The sequence below is a fragment of the Myotis myotis genome, unplaced genomic scaffold, assembly GCF_014108235.1.
Source record: "Myotis myotis isolate mMyoMyo1 unplaced genomic scaffold, mMyoMyo1.p scaffold_m19_p_14, whole genome shotgun sequence".
Taxonomy (NCBI): Eukaryota; Metazoa; Chordata; class Mammalia; order Chiroptera; family Vespertilionidae; genus Myotis; species Myotis myotis.
Window position 1 is genome coordinate 17,429,249 of NW_023416318.1, and position 13,542 is coordinate 17,442,790.

At 44.4% G+C, this 13,542-nt stretch overlaps 1 protein-coding gene across 2 annotated transcripts in view; it reads left to right on the top strand.

Annotated features, from left to right (window-relative positions):
- The first annotated feature begins 12,010 nt into the window (after positions 1 to 12,010).
- Positions 12,011 to 13,542, top strand: part of RAB1A (RAB1A, member RAS oncogene family) — a 39,427-nt gene continuing 37,895 nt past the window's right edge. The window contains exon 1 of one of the 2 annotated variants that reach the window (XM_036334337.1): positions 12,011 to 12,297. In XM_036334337.1, coding sequence (XP_036190230.1) covers positions 12,275 to 12,297 — 23 coding nt within the window. In that variant the 5' untranslated portion in view covers positions 12,011 to 12,274. The remainder of the gene's footprint in view (positions 12,298 to 13,542) is intronic. The other variant, XM_036334336.1, reaches the window with a different exon arrangement.

Consider the following 13,542-nt stretch of genomic DNA (forward strand, 5'->3'; position numbering starts at 1 on the left):
GCTCTTTCCTGCTATGGGACCTTTGCACATGCTATCTTATTGTCCCACCCTTGCCTCTCCATTTCTTCTTCTAGCCAAACTGTCATTTCACCTCAGTTCAAACACAAGTTCTTCAAAGATGCTTTTTCTGAATGCTGCAGAGTAGTGAGGTGCCCCAGTTGTATGCTCCAATTATATCACAGCATGTTTTGCAATTATAATTACATATCTATAGTTGTGTAATTACTTTATTTCTCCTAAGGTCATGTAACTTATTACATGTTTATAAACAATCTACATAGCTTGTTGTGTACATTGACATGACTACTATTCTATTGCTGCCATCCACATAACTACTATTCCAGGAAATACTTGACCAGGAAGATAAAAGTTACAAACATCTTTATTGTTGATTCTAGGATCTTTTTAAAAGACCCATGAACTCTTTAAAAGAAAGTATTAAGTGACAATTTATACAACAACATTCTTCGACTCCTTGCCTCAATTGCTGTGCCAATCCTAAACTATAATATCATGATTCTTACCCAATTTTAACTAAGACTTCTCTCTCTTCCCAGTGAAAGACTCACCTTAAAGCAGACTTTTAAAGTTTAATAAATAGCCCTTGCTGGTTTGGCTCAGTGAATAGAGCATTGGCCTGAAAACTGAAGGGTCCCAGGTTCAATTCCAGTCGAAAACACATGCCTGGATTGTGGGCTTGATCCCCCATGTGGGGCATGCAGGAGGCAGCTGATCAATGATTCTTTCTCATCATTTATGTTTCTATCTCTCCCTCTCCCTTACTCTCTGAAATCAATAAAAATATATTAAATAAAAAAGATTAAAAGAGAAAATAACCAAATTTAATACTATGTATGCATGGGAACCTCGCATACATGAGAGAGTCAGAGACCCCACATGCAGTAGAGGTCCCAGGAGAGAAAGTTAAAACGAGCTCTATATGACATTCTGAACTAAGGATGAGGTAAAGTGCCTTGGAGGCTTCAAAGGGTCAAGAGCAGATGTTAGAAATGAGAAGTTTGCCCTGCTGTAGTGGATTTCTGGGAGAGATTAGGCTTCAGTAACTGAGTCCAAAAGCCCTCCTAATAGAAATCAGGTAAGGTGGTGAGAGCTGGGGAAGGTCAGGCTATAGCAGAGAGAGAGAGATGCACTCTGAAATAGGTCCAGGTTGGCCAGCCTAGCCCTTTGTCACTCTGAGCCAAGGGTATCTAGAAGGGTTCTGAAACCTATTTAGAAAATTTCAGTCTGATTTTATGGGACATACCTGTGGCCCCTGAACACCAGGTGGCCTTGTCAATTCCCTGACGTTATAGGAATATTTCAAACTGGGGACAACTCCATGGGAGGTGGAAGTCAGGGAACTAGGCATTCGGACAGAAGTTCTTTTCAGAGGATTGAAGACCTGGAGTTTGATATCTATGGCAGGCAAAGAACACTTTAGCCAATTCCTTCCTTTCTTCCTGCTGACTGAATGGACAGGAGTTTCTTATCTGTTAGGCTTCAACACATTGTTCCTCTTTCTGGGAAGATCGACTGAGTTTTATTTAAGGGTGAGGAAAAAAACAAAAAAGATTCAAGTAATCCTAGAGCTTACTAATAAGGCAATTTTTTCCTGAGGACCCAGTCAATGAAAATGTTGGATATTTCTTAGATATAAAGCTGTGTGCAAAGTAGTGGTGGGAGAGGATACAGGGTTTGATAAAGTGTGGTCTCTGCTCTCAAAGAGCTTGAGTCTAGCTGCAAAAATAAAACATACATAAAAAATTATAATAGTATGTAGTGCTGTCCAGTAGATCTTTCTGCAATGCAATTATGGAAATATTCTATAATGTTCATATCTAATACAGTAGCCACAGCCACATGTGGCTGTTGGGCACGTGAAATGTGGATGGTGCAACTGAGGAACTGAACTGAATTTTTAACAAGTTTAATTAATTTAAATAGCTATATGTGGCCATGGCTTCTGAACTGAACAGTTTTGGGAGGACAAAGATCACCCATTTAAGGTTGATATGGACAGGGAAGGTTTCCAGGAAGGGGTATAATTAGAATTGGGCCCTTAGGAATATGTAGGATTATGATGAGGGAATAAAAATAGATGGTACTAGCTTTTGGGAATTTTCAGAACACTGTTAGGGGTACCAGAGAGTAAATATTAAACAGAGTAGAGTCCTCTTCTGGTTTTCCTGTCATCTATCGTATTGAAAAGATGGTAGGGCCCTGGTCGTTGTGGCTCTGTGATTGAGCAACGATCCATGAACCAGGAAGTCATGGTTCAATTCCTGGTCAGGGCACATGCCCCAATTGCAGGCTTGATCCCCAGTAGTGTGTGTGCCAATTGAAGATTCTCTCTTATCATTGATGTTTCTATCTCTCTTTCCCTCTACCTTCCACTCTCTGAAAAAAACCCCCCACAAACCCACATATTTATAAAAAAAAAAAAAAGAAAATATGGTAGGGTTTGATGAGGCAATTATCTCTCTTCAGTGCTCTCTGCCCCTTGCTTTTCAGGGTCCTGAGCAAATAATCTTTAAAAAAAATTTTTTTTAAAAAAAATGTATTTTTAATGGGGGGGATGAGGACACATTTGTAATACCTTAACTAATAAAGAATATATATATATAATTATTATTATTATTATTGATTTCAGAGCGGAAGGGAAAGGGTGAGAAAGAGAGAAACATCAATGATGAGAGAGAATCAATGATGGGCTGCCTCCTGCATGCCCCACACTGGGGATCGAGTCCACAACCCGGGCATGTGCCCTTTACCGGAATCGAACACAGGACCCTTTAGTCCGCAGGCCAACGCTCTATCTACTGAACCAAACCAGCTAGGGCCTGAGAAAGTAATCTTAAGGGCAATGGGAAAAGCACAAAAATGGGAGTCAGAAGACATGGGTTCTACTCCTGCTGTGTCATTAACTCACCCATAAGGCTTAGTTTCCTTGTCTAAAAAGAATCAAGGGTACTGTTCTACCTGTGTTCCGATTCCCATCACATTTTAGTGGAGTAGGATGGTGTAGCCAACGTCACCCAGCTTAAAGTCTTGCTCAAAGTGAAAAAGGGGACTCATAGGGGGTGCAGGAATATTAAGAGTCTACATCCTCTTTACTCTCCTATCTTGAGGGAGAAAAGCAGAGGTGAAGGAGTGGGTAAGCTCACTTCTAAAGTATCTCTCATCCCTAAGGCAACAGGGGTTTTCTACAGGTTGAGAGGGGCGGGAAAAGATAGAATAGAATTGGAAAATACATTAAACTGAAGTGGGGATGAGTTTAAGGTGTGTTGAGAGTATTTGGGATAAGGATAGGTATGGAGAGTGGGTGTCTGGAGGAAGAAGGTGGTGTGATCAGGAAGTTCAAGTCCTGAAAACTTTTCCAACTGTACAATTTCCCTTAAGATTTATCATCACTGCAGCCTACTATCAAATATGGTGTTTTAGAGCAGGGGTCCTCAAACTATGGCCCGCGGGCCACATGCAAATACAAATATTGTATTTGTTCCCATTTTGTTTTTTACTTCAAAATAAGATATGTGCAGTGTGCATAGGAATTTGTTCATAGTTTTTTTTAAACTATAGTCCGGCCCTCCAACGGTCTGAGGGACAGTGACCTGGCCCCCTGTTTAAAAAGTTTGAGGACCCCTGCTTTAGAGCCTCTGAAATAAAGGGATATTTCTCAGTCATTGGACTTCTTAAATCCAGAGTTCTGTTTGATAAAAATTCTCCTTTACCAAAATCTAGTCAGGCTTCTTTGAGCTCTATTCTCAACTAAGTCTTAAACTTGGCCTATAAAAACTATAGACTCTTAGCACAAATGATTTTTCCAATCCACCTCCCATAAACTAAGAGATCTGAACAAACACCAGGATACAGTCAAATCTCGGTTCTTGAATATCTCTCTGATCTTAAACAATTTGGTTCTTGAACAAGTTGTTCATGGAGAACATGTTGCAGTTATCCAACGAAACCTCAGTCCTTGACCTGACAACCCTTTCATACTGATACCTCAACATGATAAAAAATGTCTCTCAGGCCACAAACAAAGGAGAAAATGCATGAGTATGAGTCAGTTTACCACTAAATTTTATGTTGTTAACATCTCAGGAAATCGTGCTGTGAATATTTCTGTGGGGTGTGTGTGTGTGTGTGTGTTTTGCTTTTGTTGTTGGGGAAATGAATGATTGGCACAATTTTAAAACATAAAGAGGCCATCAAGAATGCTGATGTGGTCCAGTTGGCGAGAGTCAGTGATTGAGTGTCAACCTATGAACCAGGAGGTCATGGTTCGATTCCTGCTCAGGGCACATGCCCAGGTTGCCGGCTTGATCCCCAGTGTGGGATGTACAGGAGGCAGCTGATCAATGATTTTCTCCCATCATTGATGTTTCTGTCTCTCTCCTTCTCTCTTTCTTCCTGAAATCAATAAAAAATATATATTTTTAAAAAACTGATGTGGCCTTTGCCAGTGTTTCTTAGTGGTTAGAGTATCCACCCATGCATGGAAGACTTTGGGGTTCCATCCCTGGTCAAGGCCACATACCTGGGTTTCAGGTTTGATCCCGGGCCCCAGACAGGGTGCGTGCAGGAGGCAACCAATCCATGTGTCTCTTTCACATGGATCTCTCTTCCTCCTTCCCTTCCCTCTCTCTAAAAATCAATGGAAAAAATATCGTCAGGTGAGGATTAACAACAACGAAAAGAATGCTGATGTGGCTAAGGGTGTGAAAGTGCTCATGAAACAACAATCCCAGGCAATTGAAGAGGTAGAAAAAATGTTGTTGATTTGGTAAACAGAAAGCAATCAGCTGGTGATAGCATTTTGGAGGCAATGTTATATGAAAAAGCGAAGATGTTGCAGCTGACCTCTTGAAAGATGCCCCTGGAATGAGTGCTGACCAGGTGCTGAAAGTGATTCATTTAGGGCTAGTAGGAGGTGGTTCTTTAATTAAAAAAAATAAGTGTTTGTTTATAGATTAAACAGTATATTAGACATGTACAGTATATAAAAAAGGTTCACACAGGGAATCATTTGGGGGTCTGGAACAGATTAATTCAATTTATATTATTATAATATTATATATTATAACAAATCACTTCTCAAACAGGCCTCTGGAATGAATTAAGTTTGAGAACCGAGGTTCCACTGTAGTTCTAACAGCTCAAGGCCACATCCTTAGGTTAACTCCAGGTCCCCTTCCCCACCCCTTAAAATGCCTGCCTGGGAAAGCTCAGTGCTGCCTGGAGAATTTACTATTTGTTCCAGCCAAAGCTTGGTGTTAGGCAGATAGGCCCCAGAACCCCTCTTTGAGCAGTTACTTTTGAAAGCTTGCAATTATAAATCTTTTGCTGCTTTCTTTCTTTTTGAAATGCAAACATTCAAGAGATAACTCATTCCCAGCCCAGGGCTCTTACTTGCATCACTGCCTCCTGTCATAAAGATGCAAAAAGAGCCTGTGATGAGTTGCTCTAAAAAAAAATGCAAAAAGTTTGTCTTCCAGTTAAATGCCAATTAACAAACCCAGATGGCCTCATCACATGGACCAACCAACCTTAACACTCTTCAGAGCCTTTTCCTTAGCTCACCCCAGCTTTTACAAAGTCTATCTTTTGTTTTAGTGACATTAAATTCACATCAGGCCTTTCCCCCTATTGGAATAGTCATTACTGCATAAAGTCTGTTCTTACTGTTTTAACTAACGTCTGGTTTTCTCTATCATTGATGGTCTTCTGTGTTGTTGTGTGTGGATTCAGAAAGGGGAGAGGTTAGGCAATGAAGAGAACTTACACACTTATATGCAAAGCCCATGGACACCAGCAATAGGGTAGTGAAGACCTGAGTGGGGGTTGGGTAGGGGCTGGGCAGAGGAGGATGGAAGGGGGTTAAAGGGGGGATGGGAGATGTCTGTAATACTATCAACAATAAATACTGTTTTTTTTTAAAAAAAAAGAAGGGACAATTTCAGGTACAGTCATGAGCTACTTAATGACTTAGTCAATGATAGACTATATATATGATGGTGGTCCAATCCTATATAATTAAACCCTAATATGCAAATCGACCAAACGGCGGAATGACCCGTCACTATGATGTGCACTGACCACCAGGGGGCAGACGCTCAATGCAGGAGCTGCCCCCTGGTGGTTAGTGTGCTCCAACAGGGGGAGTGCCACTCAGTCAGAAGCTGGGCTCATGGCTGGTGAGTGCAGTGTTGGTGGCAGGAGCCGCTCCTGCTTCCAAGGCAGCACTAAGGACCGACCCCTCAGGGGATGTCCGCCTAAGCCGGCAGGCAGACATCCCCCAAGGGGTCCCAGACTGCAAGAGGGCACAGGCTGGGCTGAGGGACCCCCTCCCCCAGTGCACCGGGCCTCTAGTCTATATATATGTGGACAAAAGGGGCCACATGCTGACCTGACAAGCTCAGGGGAGGCCTGCATGGCAGTCTTGACCTAAAGTAACCACAAAGGATGGTCTGAAATTAAACTTTAAGAGCAGTTATGGTGGGCAGTTATGTCCTAGGCCAGTATCTTCACTGACAAGGTCAGCCTTTACCTTAACTGAGCCTATCTGTCTTTTTCATCTATGATAACATACCCTTGAAATGTCTGGGTAACTTGTAACTTCCCTTTTTCTGGAGCCCCTGGGGCACAACCAAATGTGCTGGGCTCTAGGACAGATACCACAAATTCCTTCATCATCATGTTAATTGTTCCTGCACCCACCTAAGTATGTGTCCATCATTTTACTTTTTATCCAATCCCAGGGGTTTCCCCTGCTTTGCTTTATCCCTCCTCCTTAATTTATCACCAATGGAATTCATGTAACCCACCTACGTCCCTCCTTTGATTGCAATGTATAAATACAGATGTAACCCCGCCATTCTCTGGAGCATTACCTCAATTCGTTGAGGTTCTGCTTCCAGGCATATGTCAACAGTTTGGCTCAAATAAACTCACAAAAATTCTTTACAGGTTTCAATGTTTTGTTTTTTTACATTAACATATAAAAGCCTAAGCAACCGTTCGACCATTTGATAGGTAGTTATGACGCTCAACACACAGGCATGGAAACATGGAACAGACTGATGAATCTCAGAGGGAAGTGGAGAGGGGAGAGGGCAGGAAGAGATTAACCAAAGATTTTATATGAGTACTAGAGGCCGGTGCATGGATTCATGCACCAGTGTGGTCCCTCAGCCTGGCCTGCAGGGATCGGGCCGAAACCAGCATTCCAACATCCCCCGAGGGAGCCTGGATTGCAAGAGGGTGCAGGCCAGTCTAAGGGACCCCATAGGTGCATGAATCCGTGCACCAGGCCTCTAATAAGATTATAATGGAGCTGAAAAATTCCTATGGTGTCGTGATGTCGTAGCCATTGTAAAGTCATGGTGCAACACATTACTCACTTGTTTGTGGTGATGCTGGTGTAAACAAACTACTGAGCTGCCAGTCGTATAAAATATAGCATATACAGTTACATACAGTACATAACACCTTTTTTCCCCACCAGTCCTGTCTTGAACAGTACGTAAAACTTGGTAATGATGATAAATGACTACGGTTGGTTTGTGCATTTATTATATTATACCTTTGTTATTTTAGAGTGTTATAAAACAGTATGCTGTTATGTTAGCAGCAGCCTCATATGTCTTGTGTTTACATGCCTCTTGATTCTATCATTTTTGCTTATGTTTGATTTAATCTCATGTTGCTTCGTATGGTAACAAGCTGTGCAGACTTGCAGCCTAGGAGTGATAATAGGCTTTGCCGTACAGCCCAGTGTGTAGTAGGCTCTACCACCTAGGTTTGTGGAAGAGCACTCTATATGATGTTTATGCAATTATAAAGTCACCTACAGACAACATCTCTCAGAACATGTCCCTTTGTTAAGCATGGCTATACTGCAGTACTTCCACACCAGGGCAGCTTTAACCCTGACTTTGAACTGCATAGCACTGCCAGTCTTTCTCCATTTTTACCCCATTCCACCTCGCTCCTCCCCTGTTCTCTGACTTGGTTGGGGCCTTGGTTCCCAAGCTGGCAAGTAAATAGGATACAATATCTCTGAGTCACTTTTAGAACTTCCTTTCCCCCTATACCTTCGGATTCTATCTCCTCCTCCCTGGAATATCCTCTCCTTTCCATTCCTGATGCAATTGCTCTAGGTCAGGACTCATTATTTCTTGCCTAAATGAATCTAATTACTTTTAACTAATCTCCCTACCTCCAAAGTGCTACTTTTAAAACACTGAGCTGACAACAATGAGGTACCATCTCACACCTGTCAGAATGGCTATCATCAACAATTCAACAAACGACAAGTGCTGGAGAGGATGTGGAGAAAAAGGAACACTCGTGCACTGCTGGTGGGAATGCAGACTGGTGCAGCCACTATGGAAGACAGTATGGAGTTTCCTCAAAAAACTACAAATGGAACTCCCATTTGACCCTGTGATCCCACTTCTAGGAATATATCCCAAGAAACCAGAAACACCAGTCAGAAAGGATATATGCACCCCTATGTTCATAGCAGCACAATTCACCATAGCTAAGATCTGGAAACAGCCTAAGTGCCCATCAGCAGAGGAGTGGATTAGAAAACTGTGGTACATTTACACGATGGAATACTATGCTGCTGTAAAAAAGAAGGAATTCTTATCATTTGCAACAGCATGGATGGAACTGGAGAGTATTATGCTAAGTGAAATAAGCCAGTCAATGAAGGAAAAATATCACATGATCTCACTCATTTCTGGATAATAAAGACCATTATAAACTTATGAACAAAAATAGATACAGAGGCAGAGCTGTCTCGAGCAGACTGTCAAACTACAGCAGGAAGGCCGGGGAGGGTGGGAGGACAGGAGGGGGGTGGGTAAGAGATCAACCGAAGGACTTGTATGCATGCATATAAGCATAACCAATGGACATAAGACACTGGGGGGTAGGGGAGGCCAGGGGATTGTCAAGGGCGGGGGAAAAAAAAAAAGAAGACATATGTAATACTCTTTGTAATACTTTAAGCAATAAAAAAAAACAAAACAAAAATAAAACACTGAGCTGATCACCTCACTCTTCTCAGGACTTCTGATTCTATTGCCTAGTGAATAAAGTTAAAACTCCTCAGCAGGCATTTGGGGCTCCCCATGCTCTCATATTTTTTTTAATAGTATATTTTTATTGATTTTAGAGAGGGAGAGGGAGAGAGATAGAACATCAATGATGAGAGAGAATCATTGATCGGCTGCCTCCTGCACGCCTACTGGGGATCGAACCCACAAACCAGGCATGTGCCCTTGACCGGAATCGAACCCAGGACCCTTCAGCCTGCAGGATGATGCTTTATCCATTGAGCCAAACCATCTAGGGCGCCTCATGCTCTCATCTTAACCTCAATGTCTTCCACCCCATCTTCCCTGGAACTATTCCTTAAACTCATGTGTATCTTTACACTTTTAGGGTTATGCTCATACTCTGTCATTTTGGATAAATGGCTCCCTCTTCCCCCTTTTTGCCAATGATCAAACGATTAATCTCTTTCAAGGCCTAATTCAAATATCATTTCCTTAATAAAAGCATTCCCAGTAATTTGAGTTGGAATTATTTCCCTCCTCTGTATTTTCACCTTATATCATTTTTGAATGTCAGGTTCATAACAGGTATAACTAACCATCACCACAATGATGATATAAAGTACAGTTAACCCTTGAACAACATGGCAGTTAGAGGTGCCAGTACAATACAAAATCTGTGTAGCTACTGTATTTCCATCAAACAAAGTTCCTTTCTCTTTGTAGACAGTTCCTTCTTCCCACTTCTAGTTCCTGTCAATCACGGATTTGATTTCTGTTCCTACACACCTCATATAATTTAATCTTATTTTTTTATTTGTCCCTGTAGACCTTGATTTGTGTATACATCTTTCTATCATTAGGTTGTATAATCTCCTTGCAGACAGAGAGCTGTAGTTATTCACCCTTGTGTTCCTCATGGTTCCAAGCACAAGTTCCAAACACATTTATTATGTGTCAGGTCATAACTATTTGATAAAAGAAAAAGGGAATTAAATGAAAAGGAAAGAAGAAAGGAAGAAAAGAATGACCCAAAGAACAAATGGACAAATCGCTCTAGAAGAGTTCTGATTCACCAATAGGGCAAACCAACAGGGCTCATGCCAGTTTAATGAATTATTCTGAGTTATTAATCTGAAGTATAAAAGTAGCTATTCTTAAACACCTAGACATAAGCTGCCACTGATCTCCTTGTATGTGACAGCACTATAAGATCTGAGGGGTTCTGTCCTTGGTATACAGCAAGTACACTTGTAAGTTTCAGGGAAGTTAAGGGAAGGGAAAAGTAATTCATTTACCAAGTGCCCCCACAGCCATTGTGCAATATGCTTTATTATTCCCTTTGATCCCTGCTCTGATCTGTTTTAATCTAATTCTTACAACTACACTCTCACTTAAGTTAAGTTATTAGGAGGTATTTCTTTGTTGGAAAAGGAAATAGGCAATTCAAGGAAATTTAGGGGTATGCCTCCAAGGGGAGGGACAGGTTAACAATTGTATTTTTGGGTGAGGATGAGTTCTTCAGAGATTTTTTCTGAGCGTTTCATTTGTGAAATCACAATAAACAAGAAAGGATAGGAGACTAGGGTAATCAACACTTTCTGATGTCTATCATTGATCCATCCAGGGTGCTTCTGGTATGGTGACCATGTTCGCTTCATTAGCCGATATGATGCGAAGGAACTCCGAAGTGCTGTTTAATGAAGTTGTCAACTTGGGCACATGGTGGAATTTAGGGTGAAGGGGTGTAGTTGGTCAATGGGTAATAATAAGAACAGCCTTCTTTCCTTATTTTGGTGTCACGGAAATTGAAAGTGATTTTGCAATCACTCTTGGGAGATAATTTTCTTGGTTCTTAGAACAAGTTGGAAGATAAACTTTGGACAATATACTGTACTATGCCCTTTGTAATGAAATAACCCAAGATAGTATGCTACAGTTTAGTGATTTATGTTCCCGAGCTGATTAAAGAGAGCTGTTAAGACCAAAATATGTGTTCGTACTACTCCCGGAGTTTCAACTAAAAATAAGTACAATTCAACCTGACGGCTAAGACCGGGACAGGAACATCTTGCAATTTTTGTTAATTCCGGGTCCCGTCCACAGAAGGTGAAGCCATTAAAAGTTGTGGAGTCGTGATGGAAGCGCTGTTCCATCCAGGAGGGTAAATCTGGCTGTGCGTGTGGAGATGGCCTGGAACAGGGAAGACAGAAGGAGTTCGGCTGCTTGGAGGTGACTGCAGGATCCAGGCTGCGGAGATCAGAGCAGGGATCAAAGGAAAGAGTAAGACGTGAAAAAAGAAAGTAATAGTGCCAGTACGTGAGTGAGGAGGGAAACTGAAAGAAGGGCTTCGCGTTCCCCAGAGACGCCGTTTTCTGCAGAAGCCCCCCACTCCTTCTCCGCCCTTAGAGGGACGTCCTGAGACCAGCATGACGGCGGAAGCCAGCAAAGGCGCCCGGGACGCAGGACCCGCCGCCAATGTCCTCCAGCCCCCTTCCCTCCCCGCCTCCGCACTCCAGCCGTCCCTCGGGTTCCGACCCCTCTCTCTTCCCGGAGCAGAGTCCCCAGAACCGCCCCCACCCCCATTCTCCGCCCGCCGCCAGCACCGCCTACTGCCCCTTCCCTCCCCCTCCCCTCTGGGGTGCTGACTTTCCCGGCTGCCACGTCTCACTGATGACATCACCAGGGCCGCCCGGCCTCAGCCAATCCGCTAGGGGGAGTCCGAGCGAAGTCCTAGCCAGCGAGTCAGCGGGGCGGGGCGCCGGGAGGAGCGGAGGGCGGCGGTGAGGGAGTGGGGAATGGGGCGGGAGACAGCCCCGCAAGTACGCATGCGCCAGGAGCGCGGGGCTTGGCGGGAAGTTGAGTCCCGGCCTCCCAGCCGCACCGTCAACCCTCAGCGCCAGCAGAAGTGCTAGCAACACTCTCTCCCGGCATGCCACGCGGTGCGGCCGCCTCTGGGCTATGTAAAGGCCCCTCCGTCTCAGGCTTCCCTATTTCCTGGTTCGCCGGCGGCCATTTTGGGTGGAAGCGATAGCTGAGTGGCGGCGGCTGCTGAGTGTGTTCTAAGGGGACGGAGTGGGGGAAGACGTTTGCTCTCCCGGAACAGCCTATCTCATTCCTCTCCGACTACCCGGGGCGGCGCGGAGAGTCAGGTCGGCGGCTGCAGCAGCAAGGGCGGCGGTGGCGGCGGCGGCAGCTGCAGTGACATGTCCAGCATGAATCCCGAATAGTGAGTGCAGGAGAGCACCGGTCGGCTGGGTCGGTGGGCCAGTTCTGGCAGGCTGAAAGGGGGCGAGGAGGGCAGGGAACGGGGTGGGGGCCTCCGCCGGGCTGAGAGGAGGGTGATGGGGCCGGAGGAGAGGCTGGCGGCTGGGAGTCGGGCCCCATTGTCTGACGGAGGAGGGGCGGCCTCGGGGAGGGGTCGGGCTGGAGGGGCGAGCCGCCGGGGCCTGGACCGGGTCCGGGTCCGGGTGGAGGCCCGAGTGTCGGACGCCGGAGTGTCGGACTGACGCGGAGGGACCGTGGGCTGAGAGGGGTGGGGCGTGGGGCAGTCGGCGGCAGGGCGGTGGGAAGGGTAACTTCGGGGGCTGTGACTTTGGAAGGGGGATTGTTCTTCGGGGGAGAGGCCGGGAGGGACAGCGCTTGCGGGGGGCCCTGCCGGACCCCGCGCCCGCTCGGCGGAGCTGTCAGATCGCCTGGGCGGAGGCCAGTTTACTTGTAAATCTTGAGTTTGTTGGCTCTCTCCACCTTCTCGGCCAGGTTGCCGGTAATGTGGATGTTTTTCAGGGCTAAGTGGGATTTGAGGGGAATGAGTCGATGGTGAGAAGCGTTTTAAAATTTTTAGTTGTCTTTTTTTGTTATTTCCCGGAGTTCTTTAAGAACTCGCCATTGCCTTCCTAAAAAGCCTAGGCATTTGTGATTTTTTTTCTTCTAGAGGACACTTAAAGTCGTTTTGCATTGTGTAGGTCAAGAAAGAGAAAGACTAATCGTAGGAGCATGTATCGGATATGACCAGGTTAAAGGAAGACCTTGCTGTGAAGTTGAAAAGAGAAACGAATGGGCCGGTCCTATGATAGATCTGCAGGTTTTGGATTACCTCCTTGGATGTTTGCAGATAGGGAATGAGGTTCCATGACGTGTCATGAAAAGTTAATGCATTTCTTTTTCTTGCTTACTCAAGAAGTCACCACGGCAGATGTGACACACCTGGCACGTTTCCTAGGAACTGCTGCTCACTTTCCGTGGGAAGACTTTGTTTGGGCTCTCTTAATGGCCCTTAAAAAAATCCTCCTACAGTTTGTATCTATAAATTAATGAATAATTGGAGGAGATTTAATTGGCATTCCTCTTCAGTGTCAGAAGGCTTTTGGGGGGCAGGGTAAACTTTCTTTCTTTTCTTTTTTTTTTTTTTCCTAAAGCAAAAGTCAGCATTTGCTCTAGAAGTTGAGTTTATTTGCTGCTTTGGTCAATTAGA